The 12,823-nt window shown below is 51.3% G+C and overlaps 1 protein-coding gene across 5 annotated transcripts in view; it reads right to left on the bottom strand.

The window, feature by feature from the left end:
• Positions 1–12,823, bottom strand: part of LOC133127991 (nesprin-1-like) — a 207,698-nt gene that overhangs the window by 42,198 nt on the left and 152,677 nt on the right. For 4 of the 5 annotated variants that reach the window (XM_061241165.1, XM_061241158.1, XM_061241159.1 and 1 more), the window contains 16 exons: positions 12,598–12,794; positions 11,042–11,174; positions 10,307–10,489; positions 9,467–9,616; positions 8,916–9,092; positions 8,365–8,520; positions 7,787–7,942; positions 7,032–7,202; positions 6,382–6,515; positions 5,750–5,954; positions 3,518–3,700; positions 3,062–3,208; positions 2,422–2,576; positions 1,774–1,921; positions 1,453–1,547; positions 405–639 (listed from right to left, as the gene is read on the bottom strand). In XM_061241165.1, the coding sequence (XP_061097149.1) occupies positions 405–639; positions 1,453–1,547; positions 1,774–1,921; positions 2,422–2,576; positions 3,062–3,208; positions 3,518–3,700; positions 5,750–5,954; positions 6,382–6,515; positions 7,032–7,202; positions 7,787–7,942; positions 8,365–8,520; positions 8,916–9,092; positions 9,467–9,616; positions 10,307–10,489; positions 11,042–11,174; positions 12,598–12,794 (2,625 nt within the window). Of the gene's footprint in view, positions 1–404; positions 640–1,452; positions 1,548–1,773; positions 1,922–2,421; positions 2,577–3,061; positions 3,209–3,517; positions 3,701–5,749; positions 5,955–6,381; positions 6,516–7,031; positions 7,203–7,786; positions 7,943–8,364; positions 8,521–8,915; positions 9,093–9,466; positions 9,617–10,306; positions 10,490–11,041; positions 11,175–12,059; positions 12,102–12,597; positions 12,795–12,823 lie in introns of those variants that run through there. The other variant, XM_061241162.1, reaches the window with a different exon arrangement.

Below are 12,823 nucleotides of genomic sequence, written 5' to 3'. Positions count from 1 at the left end.
CTCACTCACTCACTCACTCACTCACTCACTCACTCACTCACTCACTCACTCACTCACTCACTCACTCACTCACTCACTCACTCACTCACTCACTCACTCACTCACGAGTGATTCCTAGGTAGGACACCACCATTGTGCCCTTGAAGCAAGGTACTTAACCTGCTTCAGTAAATATCAAATTTGAGTAAGTACAAATAAGCTTACACTTTATTATTTATTATTTTTTCTAGCAGCCATATACAGATAACTGCTGTAGCAATACCAAATATGTGCAATGAACTTGGCCCATATAGAGACACTCCACCTCGTTATGCAGGATAATTCCCTGGCAGCTGCTCCCCTCCCCTCCCCTCCCCTCTCCCCTCCCCTCTCCCCCTCTCCCCCTCTCCGTGCCGCAGACTCACCTGGACCTCGTCCAGCATGGCGCGGGCCTGCTGCAGGGGCACCGGCTCCCCCTGCTGGACCACCTCGGGCTGGTGCGACACCTCCAGGAGCCACTTCCGCAGCTTGTCGGCCATTTCGTGGTAGCGCTGCCACTGGCGGATCAGGCTGTCGATGATCCCCCGCCTCTGCTGGGCGCGCCGCACCACGCCCTGCCACTGGTTACTCAGCAGCGCCAACTTCAGGTTAAACTCGTCCCTGCAGGGGAGAGGGGGACAGGGAGGGACTTACGATTCGGAATTTACGGGCGGCCTGTGGCGTAGTGGTTAAGGTAAATGACTGCGACAGGCAAGGTTGGTGGTTCGAATCCCGGTGTAGCCACAATAAGATCCGCACAGCCGTTGGGCCCTTGAGCGAGGCCCTTAACCCTGCATTGCTCCAGGGGAGGATTGTCTCTTGCTTAGTCTAATCAACTGTATGTCGCTCTGGATGAGAGCCAATAATGCCAATAATGTAATAATGGATTGACAATTATTGATTTTGGGCTTATTCTTTGTTGTTGTTCATCCAACAAGCTTCGGCAATACTAAGCGTCCTAATTTGTCATGCCAATTAAGCGTTTTGAATTCAGTTGAGAGGGAGACAGAGAGCGAGAGAGATTGAGAGGGAGAGGGAGAGAGAGAGGTGATAGAGGGAGAGGAAGGGGAGATGGCAGAGATGGAAAGAGAAACAGGGAGAGGGGACAACAGGGAAAGAAGGAGGGAGAGCGAGGGAGAGAGAGAACGAGGTGTGTGAGAGAGAGACGGAGAAATGGAGGAATAGATAAATGACAGATAGACAGACATATAGGGAGAGGAAGAGGACGGAGAGAAAGAGAGGCGAAGAGACGAGGAGGAAGAAGAATTCGGCAGAGAAAGAGAGAGGAAAACGGGCCAAGAGCAAGGGGGGAAAAAAAAAGAAAAAAAGAGAGATGGACAGGGGAGAAAGAGAATGCGAGAGATTTTATTTTATAACGACCAAAAGCCATCCCATAAAATCGAGGAGTGTTAAAAACCCTGCGTTGTAGGTTACCTGTCATCCACCTGTCCCTGCTCCAGTAGCTTCTGTCCATCACTGATGATGGAGTGCAGAATCTGCTGCCTGCTGAACATCTCAGCCTGGAACAGCTGCAGGAACACAGACAGACACGGACTGAAACCCTCCCACCCTGTGCAATGCTACAGCCAATCATGCTCTACCATAAAGAGCCTCTGGCCACAGTCAGTACTGGCCTAGTCTGAACTTAACACCAGAATGTCAGGCTAATCTAAATCCAAATCCAATAACTTTAATATTTAAACAGGTATGGGACACCCAGCATTTTGGCTCACGTTCCCCTCCCTTCGCCCTCACCTCGTGGGCCCTCTGCTGCTCCAGCAGGCTCTGGAAGTTTCCGGAGATCTCCGACGCCAGCTTCTCCTCCGTCTGGGTCAGGAACTCCATCCAGGTCTCGCATTTCTCCAGGAAGGTCTGGTGCTGCAGCAGGAAGGCCTGCAGTTTGCTGCAGAGAAACAGGGACAACGGCCGGTAAATCCAACATGGCTCTGCAGGCGACAACGGGTCAACCTACTGTTCCTCTAAAGCAGGGCTGCCCAACCCTGTTACTGCAGCTCTACCGTCCTATAGGTTTTCACTCCAGCCCAAACAAAGCACACCTCATTCAACAGCTAAAGATCTCCTTGAGCTGCTCTTGGTTGAGTGAAATGTGCAACAATCGCATGTATCATCTCACTGGCATGTAGCATGTCAGGCCTAGGGCGTGTTGTTTGCATGTACTACATCACAGTCTTCCGACTGCACATAGATTAGACGTGAACCACTTCACACACACAACCTGGCCTTCACATGTTGGATAATGCTAAGCTAGAGACAGAAGCAGGTCAGGTCAGAACATGAATATTCACAGCTACTTGCTCCAGAACTACTTAGCAGCAAGAAAAAAAGTCTCTTTGGCCGAGCAGGGAAGGAATGCCCTCTTAGGTCCGGTCAGCATGGTCTTACCTGAACCTCTCGGTGGTCTGGGCGGAGGTGGCGGACCAGGTGCGGTTCAGGTTCTGCAGGAGTTTGATCTCCTTGTCGCTGAGCGGTAGCCTGTAGCCCAGTTCGTTCAGCCTCTCCAGGTCTGGGGACATGCTGCTGAATTTCAGCATCTGGGCCTAGGAGATGGACCATACATCCGAGATTAGAGCCACGCAGGGCAGGCGTGTTTCAGGCATACAGGGCAGCTATAAACTAGACCAAAACAAGGAGTTCTATATCTCCTGATACGTCTATGTTTCCTACTGATGATCCACCACAGCAAGAACCATCATAAGTTTGATTCTGATCATGAGCTGGCAGCTAAATTACATGGAATGCAAACCGGGTGAGTGTCGATGATCGTAACTCCAACAAGCAGTCATGTATGATGGTTCAATTACCATATGGCTGTAGACAAGCGCTAATTTTACCATGAGTCATAGATGGCTGTTGAAATGACCATAGTGGCCATTGATGATCACTTTCACCCATGACCGTCGATGATTACGGCCATACATGATGACTAGATTACTACGCACTCACAAATGAAGGCAAAATTACAAGAGTGGCCGCAGATAATGGTTGCCTTAGCGTACACGTTCGTAGGGCAGGGTTAGATCACCTTGAGCTCCTCCATGCGATCCTGGATGATTGACAGGTCTGCGGACCGCGCCGGGTCCGGCCCCTTCAGGAGCTCCTCGGCCTCCAGCACCCAGCAGCTCAGGGACTCCAGCTGCTCGCCGAACGTCTCGAAGTCCTGCACCCCAGCCTGGGGGAGAGGGGGAGAGGGGGCCCTGTCTCAGCGGTGACCGGCTCACGACCATTCTGTGACTCGTTCTAAAACCTCCCCGTCAGAGCTCAGGGGGTGGGAAGAGCCATTTTGTTTACCTTCTCTCAATGTCGAGCCTCGAGGGGCTTAAACCCACGTTATCACTGCAGGATGAAGCGAACCGCATTTTTTCCCAAGGCCATAGTGGTCATGGTTGGCTAATGATAATCGAACAACTGAAGATGAGTGAATAACAGTCAGTAGTGCTGGGTGTTGTGGGGGAGTCGGCGGGGGAAGGGGTGGGCCTACCTGCAGTACCGCTTGCTGCCTGGTGAGGGCCAGCTCCACCACTCCCAGCCGCTGCGTGAGGGACAGGCGATCCGATTGGATGGCGGCCACGGCCGAGGCGTCGACCTGGAGCTTGAGCTGCTCCCCGAGCTCGTACAGCACCTGCAGGGAGTCCTGCACCGTCCTCTGGGTCCGCAGGAGCTCCTGTCCCAGAGAGACCGCAACCACGTCAACGCGCTGGTCACCACCCGCCTCAATGCACCGACCACGGACACTGTCAGAGCACTGAGCATGCTCACCATCATTCCTATTGGCCACGGCCACTGTCAATACATTGGCCACACCCACCATCAGCCTATTGGTCACGATCACTGTCAAAACACTGGCCACACCCACCATCAGCCTATTGGCCACGGCCACTGTCAATACACTGGCCACGCCCACCATCAGCTTATTGGTCACGATCACTGTCAAAACACTGGCCACGCCCACCATCAGCCTATTGGCCATGACCACTGTCAATACACTGGCCACACCCACCATCAGCCTATTGGCCACCGCCACTGTCAATACACTGGCCACACCCACCATCAGCCTATTGGCCACAGCCACTGTCAATACACTGGCCACACCCACCATCAGCCTATTGGCCACAGCCACTGTCAATACACTGGCCACGCCCACCATCAGCCTATTGGCTACGGCCACTGTCAATACACTGGCCACGCCCACCATCAGCACACTGAACATGATGATTGACATTCCAATCATCCCCACCAACATGCTGACCACACACACATTTTCACCACATCGCCAAAGTGCAATGTTGGCACTTGTTCATGCCAACTAATCTTGTGAAAAAAAAACATGCATTTTTTTTGCCATTTAATGCATGTTTTTTTGGGGGGGAAAATCAAAAATTATTTGATTGTTTCATTATTTAACAATATTGGCGCCAAAATATTCCAACATGACCAGAGCATTTCACTAGTGGGAGCAAGGAACTGATTATCACGAGATGCTGCTCTATTTATACCTCTGCACTATGGAACCCAGCCCAAAACTGCAGAGAGCACACCAGAAGGCGGAGAGGGGAGAGGGGAAGATTTAAGGGGCGCAGATGGTCCAAAGCCGGCGGTATTTGCGGGGCCTGGCGTGGTTCGCCGGGTAACCAGCTGCCGGTGAATCAGAGACCCCTCCACTGCACAGCGCAGGGCAGTAACCTTCACAAAGAGCCGCGCAGAGACCATTCAGGCCCGTGCAGTGTGCGTAATCTGGCTCCTGAAAGGCGACAGCTGCATCGTGCGGGCTCGGCTCAGGCTGAAAGCGGCCATCTTCTTTTCCCCCTTGACCCCCCCTCGTGGCGGCACCCGCAATCCTCTCTTTCTCTTCCGTCTCCGCTTTGCCAACTGCTTTCTTTCTTTTTTTTTTTTTGCAGGGCGGCAATCCAACCGAACTGGCCGGAATGCTACGATTTCACGTTTTTCACACTTGATGATGATGCTTTAATTTAAATGAGTAATTTGTTTGATTATTGAATTCATTAGTTCTCCTGATACGAGCTGTACAGGGTGTAGATGGAGGCATGTGGCATTGAGCCCAGGCTCATCCAGAGTCCTGCCAAAGCAAATCTGGCCTGGGGAAGAATGAGCCCAGTGAGCAACTGCCACTGCAAGGAGCAGCGCTATACGAGGGATCGAGCTGGCTGTGATCCCACTAACACACACACAACACACACACACACAGTGACCCCCTGACACACACACACACACACACACACACAGACACCCCCTGATACACACACTCACACACACAGACACCCCCTGACACACATACACACACACACACACAGACACCCCCTGATACACACACTCACACACTCACACACAGAAACCGCCTGACACACACACACACACACACACACAGACACCCCGATACACACACTCACACACTCACACACAGAAACCGCCTGACACACACACACACACACACACACACACACACACACACACACACACACACACACAGACACCCCCTGATGCACACACTCACACACTGACACACAGACAGACAGACACACACACACACACACAGACCCCCTGACACACATACACACACACACACACACACAGACCCCTGACACACATACACACACACACACACACACACACACACACACAGACCCCCTGACACACATACACACACACACACACACAGAGACCCCTGACACACACACAGAGCCCTGTTACTCACACTGCAGTCCTGTATCCAGACGGCCACCTCCTGGTCGGAGATGTCCTTGTTGGCGGCGGTCTTCAGTAGGCGGTCGGCCTGCTCCTCCTGCCGCTGCACGTTCTTGGCGCTCTGGCCGTAGAGCTCTTTGTAGCGCTGCCACAGCTGCAGCAGCCCCTTGCTGCACTTCAGCTGCTCCGCCATCTCCTCCAGCAGCCCGTTCCACCTGGGGCATCGACTTCCTGTTTAACGGCCCTCACTTCCTGTCCACTTCCTGCAGTTTACCGTCAACTTCCTGTTTAACGGCCCTCACTTCCTGCAGTTTACTACCAACTTCCTGTTTAAGGGCCCTCACTTCCTGCAGTTTGCAACCAACTTCCTGTTTAACGGCCCTCACTTCCTGTCCACTTCCTGCAGTTTACCATCAACTTCCGGTTTAGCAGCCCTCACTTCCTGCCCACTTCCTGCCATTCAGATGGAACTTCCTGTATAACTACCATTGACCATGACTTCCTGTCCACTTCCTGCAGTTAACACATAACTTCCTGTCTAACAGCTACGACCACAGCCTGTTACTTCCTGTCAAGTTCCTGTAGTTTACCTCAAAACTTCCTGTCAACACCAATCGACAGTACCCTTCATGTGGGCCGTACCTCATGTTGACGTCCTTGAGGGTGGTGTTGAGCGTGTCGGCGACGGATGGGTGGCACTCCTTCAGCAGCTGGTGCGTGACGGAGCCGAACCTCCTCAGGCTGCTCTCCTGCTTCTCTAGCTCCTCCTGCAGGTTCTGCAGAGACACGGCAGTCAGCACAGCCGCCCACGGATATACACTGGGCTCCGTCCAATCGCTTATTATTACCTCCTTGCATCCTTCCCTTGTGCCCCTTTCTCAACACTTTAGCTCCACCCAATGAAGGACACGAGGAAAGGACACGAGCAAAGGACACGAGGAGGAGTAATTGAGGAAACGTGCTCAACCTTGCTCAACCTTTCAAGCCTCAGTGACAAACGTGGCAAACTGGAATCCACAGGTTGATTGTTTATACAAGGCCATGCGTTCCAAAACAATACTCCCACAAAGAATGCACACATGTTTCCTTGCTCAAGCATTCAGGAGCCTCCTAGCTCCTTCAAGGAGTTTTTACGGTTTGGAACTTAATGACAGCAAGCCTTGATCGATCTACGGGTCAAGTCAAGGACTGAGGAGACGAGCGCAGATAAAACAAGCTATTGGAATGCGCCCATTCTCTTCAGGCCAGGCTATTGGGCCACACGTGGTTCTGACAATCCCTCTCGCCCGTACCTGCAGGTTCTCCACCTGCACCTTGACGGCCTCCAGGGATCCGGTGAGCAGGCGGAAGCGGGACACGGAATAGCGGCCCTCCATCAGGTAGCCGTTGATCTCCTCGGACGCCCGCCTGTACACGTTCCACTGGTCCAGCACGGACTTCAGGCTGATCTTCAGCTGCCCGATCTGGAGCGCACACGAGTCGGGCAAAAAGCTATGAGACTCAGCTGTGCTGTACATAAGTAAAGTGATCAAAAAGAGCATACATTCAGCGTATTTTTGAAATGTTTGTGTTTTTGTGTTTGTGTCACCTCCTGCTTTATATTAAAGGGGTGAATCATTGAGTCTGTGTGCGTATCTCTTTTTCATCAGGATACTATTGACTTCACACACCATTCTTTTTAGTGGTTGAGTGCAATCGGAATTCTTTCTTTCTTACACAAGAAAAGGAAATGAGCTCAAGATGTGCTTCTTGTCAGGCTACTGAATCACCGCAAGCTGTGACTCATCATTTCACTGGGCTACTGTTCTTGTGTTTGCTAGCTTTCGATGATTCGATGACACCCTCATATAACACAAACACACTATTAATTTATACAATTTGATATTCCCTGAAACAGATCAGAAACAGTTGACCAATTTTCGACTGTCTTCACACCTGACTCCCAGGTAAAGAGAGGGTGGAAAACCAGCAGTTCTCAGCCCTCGAGGGCCGTGAGTTGATGATCCCTGCCCTGACACATTTGACGTTGTTAGAACAGGAGACCCACCAGGTGGTCCAGGTTAGCCCAGCTGTGGTTGAGCCCCTGGAGTGCGTCCATGACGACGGCACACGCCTCCTCCTTCTTGTTCTGGACGAGGGCGCAGCCCCGCTCCTCCACCTTCTCCACCTCCCTCTCTTTCTCCTTCACCAGCTCCTCCAGCTCCTGAGAGAGTGAGAGATCACCGAACAAGACACGTCTCATTTCTCAAGAGCAAGCGATGTCAACAGATACGATCGACCATAGCAACATTAGCGTCCACAGTAGTAACACTAACTTTAGACTTTTCTTTAGCAATCTTTAAGGGTGTTCTGTAGTATATTGTGCTGTATTTTGCAGTCTTTCTATACCATACCTCTGCTATACCCTGCAGAGGTTCCCAAAACGTTTCAGACTGTGGACCGGCGATTCTCAAAGTCTCAGGGACCAGCATACATTGTAAGGTCAATGTCATGCATTTCCTCATGACTAACTATAAATGGTGGGACCGGTAGCCATGTTGCTGGGACTGGTCCACAGACCGTGGTGCTATACCATACTGTGTCATACCTGTGTTTCAGGGTGTTCTATACCATATTGCGCCGTACCTGGCAGTCTTTCAGGGCGTTCTGCACGGAGGCCAGGTCCTCTATCCTGTGCTTCTTCTTCAGCTTCTCCTCCTGGGCAGTGAACCAGCTCCTGAGGGTCTGCACATTGTCCTCGTACTCCAGCCACGACTCCAGCAGAGACTCCAGCATCAGGATCTGAGGGAACGCACAGGACACGTAGGAGCTCTATGGTCCCTTCTCAGTAAGAACCTCTGACTGATATCTATGGTACTTTCTCAGTGATAAGAACCTCTGACTGAGTTCTGTGGTAAAGTACCTGCAATGAGAAGCTTGGCAAATGTCTATGGTACCTTCTCAGTGAGAACCTCTGACTGATATCTATGGTACTTTCTCAGTGATAAGAACCTCTGACTGAGTTCTGTGGTAAAGTCCCTACAATGAGAAGCTTGGCAAATGTCTATGGTATGGTAAACTCTGGCTGATTTCTATGGTAACTTCTCAGTGAAGAGAGACTCTGGCTGATCTCTGTGGTACCTTCCCAGTGATCAGAAGCTCTGGTTGAGTGCATGGTACTTTTAATTCCATGGTACCTTCTCGGTGATGAGGCCCTGCAGAATCTGCCAGCGGCGGTTCATGGCGCCCAGCCTCTCGGCGAAGTCGGTCTTGTCGCTCCGCTTGCTCTCAACGTCCTGGCTGCTGATCTGCAGGACCGACTGGTTTACAAAGTCCACGGTCAGCTGCTTGCAGTTCACGTCGATCCTGAAGCCCTTGGAGGAAAGGAAGTGGAATCAAATTCAGTAAATCCTCATAGAGTAAATTAAAGTCTAAAAGTCTAAAATAAATCATAACTCTTTAGTGTCCTGCAAAAACCTCAAAATCACTACCACCGATCAGCTAAAACTGTGTCTTTATTCCATATCATTATTCCAACACATCATTATATTTTAGTCAAGTATGGGTTTCCTCTATTCATGCATTCATTTTTGAGTCAAGAAACATGAAGTTTCGCAACTCAAGAACGAGTAAAGAGACAGTACACGGAGATGGACAAGAACGTTCAATTTCCGATAAAAAGAATGGACGTGCCATGGATGAAATGAACGAGTGAGATATGCTTTTGGGGACGGGGCACAATCGCTACCTTGTACTTCTGCAGGTAGTCCCTGATGGCCTGGGACCCCACCACGCCCCTGATCTTCTCCAGGTCCTCCTCCATCACGTTCTCCATCAGCGAGATCCAGCTCATCAGCTCCGTGATGGCATGCCGGGAGGCCAGCTTCTCCATCTGAAGCTGTGGGGGACAAAAAAAGAGCCTGTTTCAGCCTTTAGCCTTTAGCATTCAGACCCGACTTCAGCTTCAGACTGGGTCAGAGGCATTCCACAGGACACTGCCATGCCGAAAACAGCACTGATTACACAGCTGATGTACACTGATGGGTATTAGTGCATGTTGGGATATGTTGGTGTATATTGATGCATAAAACGCACAGTGGCTGTCGGGACTGTATCCGCTCGTTGAGAGGGCTGTCTCCCCTGGTTAAGTACATTGCTTTTTTTGCATTTCTGTTTTTTACTGGACCGTTATCCAGTCACTGTTGCAGTCCCAGCGGCTTTAGCGGGAAAGGCACAAGCTATGTTGGCGGCTTCACTCTCGATAACGTAACCCAAATATAAATGAAATATATTTCAATATATTGAAAGTATTTTTTGAAAACAATGTTAGTGCATGTGTGTGTATATTGGTTTATGCTCACTGTTCAGTGTTCACTTATGTGTATTAGAGCATGTTGGGATATGCTGGTTTATGCTAGAGTATATTGGTGCATGTTAGTGCATGTGCGTGTATATCGGTGCATGTTAGTGCATGTGTGTGTATATTGGTGTTCACTGATGCGTATTAGTGCCTGTTAGTCAGCATTGACCCCCGTTAGCGTGTCGCGGCGCCAGTGTTGCGGCGGCCGAGCCGGCGGGGCGCAGGTACCTGGTGCAGCTTCTCCTGCACCACGGGGATGTGGGTGAGCAGCTCGGCCCACTGCGTGTCCACCTGGGCCAGCGCCGCCCTCAGGCCGGCCGTGTCCACCTTCTTCAGCCGCAGGAGCTGGTTCCCCGTGCTCAGCACCGAGGCCTTCAGGCACGACCGCGCGTCCACCTCCTTGGAGAAGTCCTGCGGGGCACCACAGGTGATAACGGTTGGCATTTTATATAGCGCCTTTATCCAAAGCGCTGTACAATCGATGCTTCTCCATTCACCCATTCATACACACACTCACACACTCACACACTGACAGGCGATTGGCTGCCATGCAAGGCGCCGACCAGCTCGTCAGGAGCATTTGGGGGTTAGGTGTCTTGCTCAGGGACACTTCGACACAGCCCGGGCGGGGGGATCGAACCGGCAACCCTCCAACTGCCAGACGACTGCTCTTACTGCCTGAGCCATGTCGCCCCATGTCGCCCATAATAATAATGAAGAATTCCATGCATAAAAATGCCGCTTTTCCCGTTCTCGCTTTTCAGCGACGAAGGGGAAACTCGCCTCAACCACCACCAATCTGGCAGATGCGACGGCAGCCATTTTGGGCCAGAATGCTCACCACCCACCACAAGAAAAAAAATCCAGGGTCAGAATGTAAAAATGACCCCGCTAAATGAGCCCTATTCTTCAGCCAGGAGGTAGAACTAATTCGTAAAAATTCGCTCCTCCGGGAACGCTCACCAGGAACGCCAACAGGTGATCCCGGACTGTCTCAAGCTCCTGAGGCACTGTCACCGACTGCGTGGTCCAAAACTCCAGCCGGTCCAGAGCCGACCGCAACCACTGGTCCAGCTCGGCAGATTCGGTCTGGTACCTGTGGGGGGAGGGGGGGGGGCAAGGAGGGGTCAGGCTGGCATCCCACTACAATGCTTAAATAAAAAGACACTACAACATAATGGTTATGGAACTGAGCTTGGAACCTAAATCCTAGGCAGGGTAGCGCTGTTGTGCTACCGTGCCCTTGAGCAATGTACTTAATCTGAATCGCTTCAATTAAACATTAACCCGTGTAAACGGATTTTCAAAAAATGCTTATAAAATAAGCCGTGTAAAGTTGATCTGGATTTCCGCTAAATACCCAAACGTTATTATTACTACCTGGAATCCTGTATATTTACGAAGCACTACTATCTGATGACTGTTTCACGCATGGCGTGATTCATTAAGTGCTCAGCTGCCATCCGTGAAATCCCATTGACGGTTTGTAAAGAGTCTCACACTCAGGATTTCACGATCAAAGTAAACATGGAACATGAATCACTGTGATGAAAGATGCAGCCATCTCATCTCCCTGTAGAGTCCATTCCCGCCTTCAAGTAACAGCTCATAGCAGCTCTGTATTGACGTGGTCATGTTGTTATATGACATAGCACAGGTTTGTGAGGACCCCACTTTGTGTGTGTGTGAGCTAGAGAGAGTGTGTTAGTGAATGTGTGGATCTTTCAGTTACACAGAGGGTGTTTCAAAAAGACAGTGTGTGTAAATGTGTGTTTGAGAGGCCAAGTGAGTGTGTGTTAGAGAGAGCGTGTATTTGTGTGTGTAAGTATGTGTGTGTGAGAGAGAGAGTGTGTGTGTACATATCCAGTGCTTCAGGACGGAGTCCAGGTGGTGGAGCTCCTTGTGGTGCAGTGTGTGTGTGTGTGTGTGTGTGTGTGTGTGTGTGTGAGAAAGTGTGTGTGTATACAGCGCAGGCCCTGACCGTGTCCAGTGCTTCAGGATGGAGTCCAGGCGATGCAGCTCCTTGTTGAGCAGTGTGTGTGTGTGTGTGTGTGTGTGTGTGTGTGTGTGGAGAGAGGGTGTGTGTGTGTGTGTGTGTGTGTGTGTGTGTGTGTGTGGAGAGCGGGTGTGTGTGTGCAGGCCCTGACCGTGTCCAGTGCTTCAGGATGGAGTCCAGGCGATGCAGCTCCTTGTGGAGCAGTGTGTGTGTGTGTGTGTGTGTGTGTGTGTGTGTGTGTGTGTGTGTGTGTGTGTGTGTGTGTGTGTGTGTGTGTGTGTGTGTGTGTGTGTGTGTGTGTGTGTGTGTGTGTGTGTGTGTGTGTGTGTGTGGAGAGAGGGTGTGTGTGTGCAGGCCCTGACCGTGTCCAGTGCTTCAGGATGGAGTCCAGGCGATGCAGCTCCTTGTTGACCTTGGTGGTGCAGTGTGTGTGTGTGTGTGTGTGTGTGTATGTGTGTGTGTGTATGTGTGTGTGTGTGTGTGTGTGTGTGTGGAGAGAGGGTGTGTGTGTACAGGCCCTGACCGTGTCCAGTGCTTCAGGATGGAGTCCAGGCGATGCAGCTCCTTGTTGACCTTGGTGGTGCAGTGCAGCCAGTGCTCGCCCAGCTGGGTGAGCTGGGTCTCCAGGTCTGAGCAGCACACGGACAGCAGCAGCCGCTTCCCGTCCTCCAGAACCTGGTACAGCTGGTGCTGGTGCTGGGTCAGGCTCAGCTTCAGCCGCTGCAGGGGGCACAAAGAGTCACACTAAC

This window comes from Conger conger, chromosome 5 (assembly GCF_963514075.1).
Source record: "Conger conger chromosome 5, fConCon1.1, whole genome shotgun sequence".
Classification (NCBI taxonomy): Eukaryota; Metazoa; Chordata; class Actinopteri; order Anguilliformes; family Congridae; genus Conger; species Conger conger.
The sequence above is the reverse complement of the archived record's forward strand: the minus strand, read 5'-3'. Positions and strand labels throughout refer to the sequence as shown.